Raw genomic sequence first — 12241 nt, 5'->3', positions numbered from 1 at the left:
ATTCTAGTCCCTATGAAATATAGGAATATTTTTTTTTTTAAATCGATGGTTTACTGAATGAAGATAAGTTTAAAATTTATTTTACGAATTTCTTCGAAAGTTGCTTTTTTTCACAAACAATTCAATCTGTGCAGTAACTGTGTTGAACTGAATTATCATTTTACATTCAGTTACTTATTAATTTAATGTCCGGAGGCTTTATGAGACAGTGACATGTACATATCGCGCAGAAGGCCTAATTACGGCATCACCCCTCCCTAAAAATGCCCCCAATTTACTAAATGTTTGATCGAGGCTAATAAAGGTCGGTTGGACAGCCTTGTGGAACAGTCCGACCAGGGTGTGCCGGCTCTCTTTCCCCTCCCCTGCTGTGAAGCAAGATCAAGAGCAAGAAATAGACCTTTAGCTTAACCCCTGGACAGTATAAAAGCGACCAGAGATCAGTTGCAAATCATTCGAATCGTTTTACTCCAGTCTTGCATATTCCTCACTAGGAACTCAAAGCAACCTTACAACATGCTGTTTAAGGTAGGTTTGCCTGCTTGGTTTGGCATCTTATATTTTTGTCCTTTATAAATATATATCTATAAAACTAAATATTTAAATTAATTTCCGTTGATGTAAAGCATTTTAAAATAAAGGAAAAATTTATTTTTTAATTCTTTAAGTTACATATAAAATTTTCATAATTTTTCTGAATGCAAAATCGGAATATTTTATTACTGGCAAAATAGAATACTTAATATTACATTTTTAAATTAGAAATAAAAATTATATTTTCTTTTCGTGTATAAATAGAGGATATTTGAAAGCAAAAAAAAAAAAAAACTTTAAAGCATTATTTGAAATTTTGAAGAATTTTTTAAAAATAAAAAAAATTACATTCCTAAAATTATCGTTTAAAAAGTATTTTTTTTAAAATCAAAGTATAAAAATTGATGCTAGAGAGCGTAATTGCTCAAATAGAACAAAAGTAAAACTGTTTCGAATTTTAGGTTATTGTTATGAATTAACAAAAAAATAGTACCACTGAAAATTGGAAATCAAAATTTATTGCCTTTCGTGAAATTATAAAAGGATAATTCCATTTTAAATATTAGATTTATTTAAATTTTTACACGATAATTTATTTTTAAAATATTCACAATTAATTAGAATTTAATTAATAATTTTTAATACTTTAAGCCCCTTGATTCTGATTCTAATTAAAAATAACATTTGACGAATTATTGATGTATTGAATTTCAATAAAGAATTTTTACTTCATAATCGTTTTGAAGACAGAATGCAATGCATTTGATTGAATCATAAACATATTTAAATTTACATCGGCATATAATTCTTCACTAGTTTCTTAAACACAGGAAATATAAATTTAAATACGAAAATATAAAATATTAATATTTCTATTTCTTATTTGTTTCATATCGGTCCTATTTTGTGATTCGAAGTTTGAAATAAAATTTCTATAACAAACAATTTCATATGTTACAAAAATAATTCCTTAACTGAATTAAATAAATTTAGTCTTCACGATGAATCTCTCATTTTTTTCAGGGTCTTCTTCTCCTTTCCATCGCCGCTGTAGCCTTGGCTCAGTACGGACACGGATATGGTGCTCCAGCTCCCGCATATGGTCATGATGACTACGTAAGTGATTTTAAATCAACAAAATTTATCTTCCCAGTTATATATTAATTAGATAGTAAACATAAGCATAAACATATAAAAAATAAATAATTACATAGAACATATATTCTAACAATTAATAACAGTTTTTGTTTTTAAATTTTGGGGTATAGCAAATGTTTTCTTCCTTATTTCAAAACCCCGATTGATTTGTTACAGTTATCGTCAAATGACTTTCTTGAAGATTAGTTTAGTTTAGTTATATTAACGTCCCGTTGTAAAGCAACACTAGGGCTATTTTGGGACGGACCTCGTAATTTTGAACCGCAGTCAGATGATGAGGACGACACCTGAGATGCCCCCCCTCTCCACGCCACACTACACCAGCATGACGGATTTAACGTGCAACAGACCCCCTTACACGACGGTTCTTCGGTAGAATCGAGTCTCGAACTTGAAATCCTACGGCTCACAAGCCGAGACCTTATCACCAGGCCACCGCGGCCACCGACTTTTTTGAAGCGCATGCGCATTTGTCTCAAATTAAAATTAATATTTCAGACATCTTTCCGAACCTAAATTACACACTGGAAATATGGAATAATTACACTGCAGAAATCTGTGTTAACTAATCCTAGTTGGCTTAAGTACAGTACACAGTTATGAATCATTTTCTTTAAATGAATCTAGGTCATTATTTTAAAGTAAAATAACCCCTTTTATTAGGAAAGAAACTACGTGACCATGTTCTCCTGATACTAATTAAATACTTCTGCAGATGAACTAATATCGATTTTTTAACACATCCAGTTTTTTCCTTTTAAAATACTTTTTTTTTAACGTAGCTCATATTTTTACATTAAAAATATTTAAATTCAGGAAATCAAAATGCTGTAAATATTCTACATCTGTGTGAAATCACCAAATATTTCGTACTTCCAGTTAATAATACGAAACTTCATTGACAAATTCTGCATATATCGTAAATGGCATCTGCTGAAAACGATTTCTTCATTTTTGGTCCATGTTTAGTCCATGCCTCTATGTAGTGTTTCTAATATTATGCATTAATAGATAAATGGAAAATAGGTGCATACGAAAACGATAATTTCGATAGAAAATTACTTAAATTAATTAATCGTATTTCAAATAGGGAATTTATATACTTATCAAAGCGTTACAGAAAAACAACTTGAGTTGAGGTACGTTTTTTTAATCCACATATGTATTGAAAAAGGAACTTGTGTACAGCCGACCACCCTGTCACCACCAGTATCGACAGAGATAGAGAAACTCGAATAAATAATATTCACAAATCTCCATTTGAATTAAATGATTCTGTAAAATAAATATTATTCATTCAGTAACGAAAGGAATATTGATGTGGATAACCAGGATTAATTTAAATAAATGTTTACGTATTTCATTATTTAAATAATACCATTATATTTAAATACACTATTCATTTTAATATAACTTCTTTGTTTAATTTTTACTTGGTGTTTTTTTATCAATCTAAAAGATAAAAATTCTTTTAAGAGTCCTATCCCCAGTCTTTCCTCATCAAAAAATATTGCTTTATAATTATTGGTTGAAATTCCTTTAAAGTGAATTTAGGCATTGAATTAATAGTTACTGAATTATTCAGGAAAATATTTAAAGTTCCAGAAAATTAAAACGCTTCTTGTATAATTAGTCTTTTGTAGATTCAGCACCACTGAATCCCACTAAATTAACCAATATAAAAAAGCACAACCATCTCAGTAAATTATTTTCTTTTAATAAAATATGATCAAATCTATTAAATTCAAATGATTAAAACAGTGCTGTCATAGTATTCGATATACATATATTTTAATAATTAATGATTTTCTGTCAGGCCCAACCCATCCCCTACCAATACGGATACGACATCGCCGGTGACCACGGTGAATTCAAGCAGACCCGACAAGAACAAGGTGACGGACACGGCAATGTCCAAGGAAGCTACAGCTACGTAGATGCCCACGGTATCTCCCGACAGGTCGACTACGTCGCTGACGGACACGGATTCAGAGCCCAGATCAGAACCAACGAGCCTGGAACCGAAAGCCAGAACCCCGCTGATGTTGAACTCCATGCCCAACCCGCCCAGGTCCATGCCCCAGCACCCGCTTACGGATATGCTGCCCCAGCTCCCCGACACGCATACTATTAAGTAAGTAAAGATATCTATCCTATTAATGAGTAATTCATATCTACTTTTTTTAATTAATTAATTTTGTTAAATAAATAATTAAATTATTTTTGTGATAATTTGCTGATTTTCACTCCACAAAATGTGGAAAGAATATTATGATTTTCAATGATTTTTTTTAATCACAATATTTTTTGCTCGTTTTAAAATCAAAATATTTGAATAAAAATAGAATAAAAACTATTTATTATTTAATAAAAAGCTTTATGCTGAATAATCAAGATAAAGAATATAGAATATAAAGGACAAATCATGCCATATAAGAATCATAACAACTTATTCTGCTCTAATAAAGAGACTTAAAAATTTCTCGTCATATCCAAAATCTCTAAAACGTATTGAGATTTACGATTAATATTTTTAAAGTGCTTATATCCAATTTCTGTGGTTCTTTTGTTTTTCATATAGTTCGTATATTCACCCTTTGAAGCCTAGCTGTTATTATCATTTATAATTGACTAAGTTATTAAATTTAAAATTTGTTTCATTTAAAAATATTTAATAAACCTTAAAACTAATTTTCAGATTTAGTAAAAGATTTGGAGAACTATAAAATTCACATTTTCATTGATTTAAAAAAATTTTAACATTTTTGGTGATTTCAATGTTTGAATTTCGTTGTCACTATTTAAAAAAATTCCCGGTGCAGTTGATTTTTAATAATTTTCTTTGAACTAGCGAATTATACAAGATTAACTATTTAGTCATTCAACAAGAAATTCATCTTCAAAACCTCATTCAGAAATTTTAATTAAATTTCATATCCTTTGAAGAGTTTCTTTTTTCTAGGATTATTGAAAGTTCTCGTATACTTCTTTTTCAATTATATGACATTATGAAAAAGATAAAACCCTAGCAATAAGTTCTCCAAACTAAAAACAATATTTGAAGGGCTAAATTTGATTGTGAAACTTAAAATATTAAAACAAACTATAAAATATTTATCAGAATTAATTTTTCATCAACTGTAACTCTGAAATTTTGAAACACGCAATGCAAGCTTTAACGATCATTTTTCGACTGTACAATGTACTAATTGTTCGGCAATCTAACTAAAAGCTTTTATTTTTAAATAATATCGAATAAAAATTAAGTAACTTTTTTTGTTTGGGTGTTTATTAACTGTTTTTACTAAAAAAAAGTTATAAACTGTTTTTTACTAAAAAAGCTATAAGCTGTTTTTACTAAAAAAGCTATAAACTGTTTTTACTTAAAAAAATCTATAAATTGTTCTTAATTAAAAAGCTATAAACTGTTTTTACTGAAAAAGCTATGAACTGTTTTTACTAAAAAAGATAAATATTGTTTTTACTAAAAAAGCTGTAAACTGTTTTTACTAAAAAAGCTATAAACTGCTTTTACTAAAAAAACTATAAACTGTTTTTACTAAAAAAGATATAAATTGTTTTTACTAAAAAAGCTATAAACTGTTTTTACTAAAAGAACTATTAAAGGTTTGATATATAATTATAAAATAGAATTTTTCAATCAGACAAAATAAATGTAATGGTAATTGTCTGGGTAATAGTCTAGGTTAGTTGCTATTTATATTGCTCAATTGTAATTTCTAAAAGGCAATATAAGTCATAAAATTTTTCTTTTAACTAGAAAAGTTGCTAACTTTTAATTTGCTTAAATATCGATTCAAAAACACCAAAATCTTCAAGATTCTCTCCCTTAAGAAAAGTTAATTAATCCTTTGAGTGTCTAATGCAAATATTAATCATGTAATAAACTGTATACAAATTAATATATTTTTATAATAATTTTTACTAATACAGATATGAAATATTGACATTTTTATTGCATTGTTTGTACATGATAATTAATGGTAGCATTTTTCTTTTTCAGATTCAGGTATAGTTATTAGGACTCCAATCGACAGACCTCACAAAAGAATAATAATGTTTGACAAAACAATGTATTTCTCTTCGTTGCAATCAAAAAAGAAGATAATCTGTCTCGTGGAGTTTCACAATTATTTATTACCTTAAAAATAACTCCACCGAGGCAAATTATCACGCACCGCTTGCTTAATTATCGCGAAATATTTGTAAAAGTTTTTTTGTTGTTAAAAGTAGTAGCTTCAATAAACTATTTTTAAAAACAAATATCTTCTTATTTTTTTTTTTTTGTCTTGAATACTTTAATATGAAATTGTATCCTTCAATATTACTGGTGTTTAAAGTATTTGAAATTCCACTAAATAAACTCCTGAACATTGATATTATAATTTACTACTTTTAGATTCGCAAATTTCATAAAATAGGTTATTTGGTTTGAGATCCCAATCAACCAATACCTATTAAACTGACACTATAATGTTTTGCTTTTAAAATTCAATGTAGCCAAATTTATTTCAATTTAGATCATATAAAATCAATATCTGCACAATGGCATTTAGATGTCTTGTTTCAGACTCTCAAATGCTACAAAATCCGTACAATAAATGTATACACTATGATCCAGTTGATTTGTTTAAAATTTCTCCTAATCTTTGCTTAAAAGCCAACTTTACAATGTCCTGCTTATAAAATGCATTACAGACAATCTTAATTTAATTTAAGATTACAAAAAATCCTTACTATCATACATACATTATAATGTCTTGTATTTAGGCTCTCAAATGTCATAACGTTCTTTGTGCACATATGATGTTGAATTCCTCTTCTCGTCTGCAATTAAATAATGAACTCTGCCTGGAAGATAATTGGACTTTGTTAAACACTTCTTTGTTACGCAACAACCTTTTTTTTTTTTTCCTTCTTCTTCTTCTTCTGTAGAATTCCCAATATATTCCAAAATTGTATTGGTTCAAGGTATTTTACCATATATCATGATAGCACGAATCCTTTTCAATCTTTTTAATCATCCGAAATTTAGCACAGGCTGAAGTTTTAAACAAAGTGCTAGACCATTTCCAACGCCGGCGTCCCGGCATTTGGGTAACACGTTTTCCTCGTGATCTGGTAGTCCTGAGTTCCAGTTCCAGTTTGGGCATGGTTGTTCTTCCGTTGTTCTGTCTGTGAGATGTGTGAATGTGTCCTCATGTAAAAAGGGGTTGTGCAAGCGAATGAGTGATGAGTGAGGAGCAAAGTCGTTCTCTTGGCCCTAGTTGGCGCTACTATAAAAACAAGAGACGCTCCCCCAGCGGCTTAAATAGCTGTCTTCGTAACAGCGGGCTTGTGCATGGCAAGTGCCATAAGAAAAAACAAAGCTTATTTCTTCTTTTTTTCATTCATTATAATGTAACAATTTCTAATATCATTGATAATATGAAAGCTTCTAATGTGAAATGCATTGTTTAACTGCTTCCACTTTTATTTTTAAAAAATATTATTTGGTTTGAAATTTTATGGCGCAAGAAATATACAATCAGTATTGTGACAAACAAGTTTTTCTCTTATGTTCTGTAACTATTTGCAGTTTTTGTAATGTTTTTATTAATTAATGAAAATCAACATCTTAAGCTGAAGGTACGTAATTAATGTTTTTTAAAATGAAATATAAAACAAAAAAAAGGAAGTTACTTTTGCAAAGAATTAATAAGTAAGGCGAAAACTTTTTTGCAGCACTTTTTGTTAGTGGCAAATGCAATATTTAGATGGCACGGCAGTCTATATTCTACAATCATTGAAAAATTATTAGAAATAAATGTTTCAATGCAAAGGAAACCACTGAATGAAATATTGTACTTAACAAAGGCTTGGTTGGTTGGTTTGTTGTTTCTTAAGGCACTTGCCATGGACAAGCCCGCTGTTACGAATATTTTAAGCCGGTGGGGGAGCTTCTCTTGTTTCTATAGCAGCGCCAACGAGGGCCAAGAGCACGACATTGCTACTCACGCCTCACTCATTCGCTTGCACAACCCCTTTTTACAGGAGGGCACATTCACGCACCTCACAGATAGAACAACGGAAGAACAACCATGCCCAAACCGGGACTCAAACCCAGGACACGGGGAAGACGCGCTACCCCTATGTCAGGCCGCTGGCAGGCTTTTTTGGCAACACTGTATACTAGAGAATAAAATTAATACGTCGGGTAGTTGAAATCTCTCTTCAATTTGAGACCATCTTCAATGCCTTAGACAATACACTTAGAACAATGCTATTATACAACCAGTGCGAGTGGTCTTTCTAAAACTTTCTCGCATTCTTTCTAATAAATTTGCCATGCCAGAGAACGCCTTATATGATATTGGCGCACAATAGTTACGAAATGTTAAATTTTGACGGGAATTCAGCCTTGTTACTGAATCTATCCTGTAACCATTGGCAGTTTTTTGGCGATTAATCCCTTGCATGTGTAAATAATATATCCAAAAATCGAATTTATGTTTTAGACACGTTTTTCTCAACCGAATGAAAAACAAAATTTTTTCACAAAACTGCACTTGTAATCACAAAATTCCATACCGAATTCGATATATTTATGCCATTGCAATTTTGAATTACGCGTGTACATGTTTCTGAAAGTGCAAACCAACAGACAGTGAACCGGTAGTTGTATTTGGTTCAAAATTTGGCAGGTGTAGATGTTAAATATGTGTACAGAATTTTATCTTTCTGGATCTCTACGATTTATAATTATCGTGTTAACTTATATTCGAACAGCCGGACAGACAGACTTCCTCTGAATGGAGTTTGCTGAACTTGATAGAAATCTACAAATTGGTGCAAAGAGCGTATACCAAATTTCATCCATTTTTGTGTCATCTTTGTTACTGATAGACAGGCAGACATTTTCCAAAAATCTGTTTTACGAACTCAAGGAAGTCTAAATCTTGAGTTCAAATTTTTTGACGATTGCTATTGTTCTTGTATATCTTCTGTATACAACATATACAAGAAAGGAAAAAGTTAAAATCTTGAGTTCAAATTTTTTGACGATTGCTATTGTTCTTGTATATCTTCTGTATACAACATATACAAGAAAGGAAAAAGTTAAAATCTTGAGTTCAAATTTTTTGACGATTGCTATACTTTCTGTATACAACACATACAAGAAAGGAAAACGGGCCAAAGCATGAATTGAATAAAATGGAATGTTAAACAAAGCATGATAGTTACACCAACAAGATATTATTGAGTAAGGCCAAACACTTTTAAGACTGCTCTTTTTGCTAGTAATAAAGGCAACTGATAAAAGGCACACACAGTCAATCATTGAAAATCTATTAAAAATAAGTATTCGAGTGCAAAAAAAACTACTTTCGGGTACCTTACCCGAAGAGGGGGAACTTTTGTAGAAAATATGGTGAATTCGTTGGTTAGATGAAGTCTTGCATCCATTTTTGGCATCTTCAAAATCGGAAGATACTTCTGGAAGAATCTCTATGAAATTAGAAGGTTCAAAACATTCAGTTTTTTGATAAAGTTTTCACTTCACATTTTTAACTTACTCACTGCATTGAAATATTGTCTTGTCACAAACAAATGTAAGGATTGGCTACCATATTCTCTAAATTTTATTCGATATGTTTTATTACCGGTGGATGTACTTGAAATATCTAACGCATCAACGAAAACGCTAATTACGCTTAGATAACACTATTGAATGAAATATATTATATGCAATACTTTGATAGGAATTTCGTATTTAGTTAGCTAACGGTGATAGATCCTTTGAGAGTATTAAGAAAAAAATATAGATTTTGAAACTACTGTCGATGATATTTCGATAGTAATACAAGGAAATAAACCAACACAACTTCATTCGTTAATTCCATTTCTAAAAATAACTTAAATAAATTTCTTTACATGCATTTTTATAATCTTGTTTAAAAATTAAATTATGACTTTTTTGCTACTCTTTCATGAAATTAAGACCAATTTCTTTTTTAATTAATCTTATATAGAAATAATTAAAAGCTTCCAATATAGGCAAGAATATGTATATTATAATCCAGAATTCCAATTAAATTTTAAAAGTCCCTCAAACAGTTACCAATTTATAGAGAGAAAAAACACCTTCATATCTAACTAAAAAGAAATGAAAAACCAAGCCGCAAAATTTGAATCTTGAAGAAGAAATATATTCGATATTGTTTCAAATGGGCTATAATTTCTGATTTTTTGGCAAATTTGAACATATTCCACCAACAAGAAAACCGACGGGATTTGTCTCCATGAAAGTTTTTTACACATTTTCTAATAAACGAGGCATTTCCCATCCTTTGCTGAAAGTTATATACCTTAAGTATGACCACGAATGCTTAGATTTAGGTTTCAGAGCCTCTCGCATGAGAATTCTGTCCTTCGTAGCATAGCAAAGAAAAGAGAGTTTGCATTTTGGCAGCCTTTTTCTTTTCAAACTATTATAACCAAAAGTAGACTCAGAATTATAATGTAGTAACAAGAAAATATAACAAATTAAACTTATTTAAATTGTTAAATTTTCTGGTTACCGTATCTTCACTCGTGCAAAGACAGAGGCCGATGCATAGTCAACTCTTTCATGTATTTGGCTCATAATTTCCTACGAAACTACACTTGGATGATAAAACTATAAACTAATTTTATTTATCTAACATTCAGTATTTTGTGTCTTTCTTTTTTTTTTTCCTTTACACTTAGAGAGATAGAAAAACAAACTTTCTGTTGTTGTTGTCGTTATTACTTATGGCACTTTACAAGCCCGCTGACAGATCTTTAAGCCGAGTGAGTGTCTCTTGTTTTTTCTGAAGCGCCAATTAGGGCCAAGCGTACGACTTAGCTACTTCATGCGTCATACGTTCGCTTGCACAACTCCTTTTTACACGGTAAGGAGGGGGGGGGCACATTCACACAATTCACAGATAGAACACAACTGAGGAACAACCATACCCGAACCGGGACTCGAACCCAGGACGCCCATAAACTTTCTATGCATGGATTTAATTTAAAATTTCATCGAAATCTTCAGATTTAATTTAAAAACCACTTACCAAATTTCATACTTCTAGCTCAATGCGTTTTTGAGTTATTGTTTTCATAGACTGCAATAATTTCAAACATGTGTTTTTCTATTTTAGGGAGGTCTGACACATATACATTCGTCAAATTCTCGAATTCGAATTATTACCTATTTGTATACTTCGTATATATAAAAGTCAAGAGATGAATCATTTTTTAAGAAAGTTCTGAAGGGGGTTATAGATTTGCAACTGATATTAGTAGTCTGTATCCTGGAGATGTGTCTCTCTTCAAAAAAATGCATGTATAATCCTTTTTAGAATCCTATTTAAATTAGTAATTTTATTAATTTCCAAATCCTGAAATAATAACTACACCACTTCCGTATCGTACAACTGTCATTTTATCCATTAGTGTAAAATCTGTAGAATTTTTTTTTTGTTGTTGTTTTTTCACATCGATTAAATTTTTATTTTTTCATATACGAAATACAAAGAATTTATTGATATTGTCAAAAAATCCGCACTCGAAACTTTGACACATCTCCACAATTTAGACTTCTTGACTTCGAAAAACACATTTTATAAAAATATATGTTTAACTGTGACAAAAATAATATTCGAATATAAGTTAATGATGTCATGTCTGCCTTACCACGGTAAGGTGGTGAGTAGCTTCTGAGGGTAAAGACCCCTGAGCACACGAGGGCAGAAGTCTGACTTCTAGCTCATCTGAAGATGACACACACACATTCACTTGCACAACCCCTTTTTACAGCGGGGCACATTCACACACCTCACAGATAAAGAACAACCCTTCCCGAATCGGGATTCGAACCCAGGACGCCCAGATCACTGGGAAGATGCGCTACCCCTATGCCAGGACGCCGGTGAATACATCTTAATAGGATAACTATAAAACGAAGAGAACAGTACGAATAAAATTTGAGGCATGGATTTAATATTTATATTGTATACACTGGTCAAATTTTGAGTCAAATGAAAGGACTTGAACGTCTAGTCGGTCTGTATTTTTAGAAATATATAAATGTAATGGCTTAAATATCAAATTTATTATGATATTATGTGGTTACATTTTTTTTTTTTTTTGTTTCAACCCTTTGGGAAAAAAAGACCTTTAAAACACATTCAATTTTCGAATACTATTAACTGCATGCTAAAAAGAAATCCTCACCAAGCATGATTCGATAGATTCAATAAAAATTCACACCAGTGTTTAATGTTTCATAACTATTGTACGCCAATGCAAGACAAATCGTTCTGAGCCTGCCTGAACCAAGGTTCACAATTTATTGCAGGAATGGGAGATAACGCCTTTATTAGGGAGTATTATTTAGTAGAAAGTATTATTAGTATTATTAAGAGAGTATTATTAGAATTATTTAGAGAGTATTATTTAGTAGAGAGTATTATTAGTATTATTAAGAGAGTATTATTAGAATTATTTAGAGAGTATTATT

At 30.7% G+C, this 12241-nt stretch overlaps 1 protein-coding gene across 1 annotated transcript in view; it reads left to right on the top strand.

Annotated features, from left to right (window-relative positions):
- Window positions 1–469: 469 nt before the first annotated feature.
- Window positions 470–12241, top strand: part of LOC129984854 (uncharacterized) — a 39080-nt gene continuing 27308 nt past the window's right edge. The window contains exons 1-3 of the mRNA XM_056094816.1: window positions 470–528; window positions 1558–1650; window positions 3509–3820. Of these exons, the coding sequence (XP_055950791.1) occupies window positions 517–528; window positions 1558–1650; window positions 3509–3820 (417 nt within the window). The 5' untranslated portion in view covers window positions 470–516. The remainder of the gene's footprint in view (window positions 529–1557; window positions 1651–3508; window positions 3821–12241) is intronic.

This window comes from Argiope bruennichi, chromosome 9 (genome assembly GCF_947563725.1).
Source record: "Argiope bruennichi chromosome 9, qqArgBrue1.1, whole genome shotgun sequence".
NCBI lineage: Eukaryota > Metazoa > Arthropoda > Arachnida > Araneae > Araneidae > Argiope > Argiope bruennichi.
This window is presented reverse-complemented; position numbering and strand designations above follow the sequence as displayed.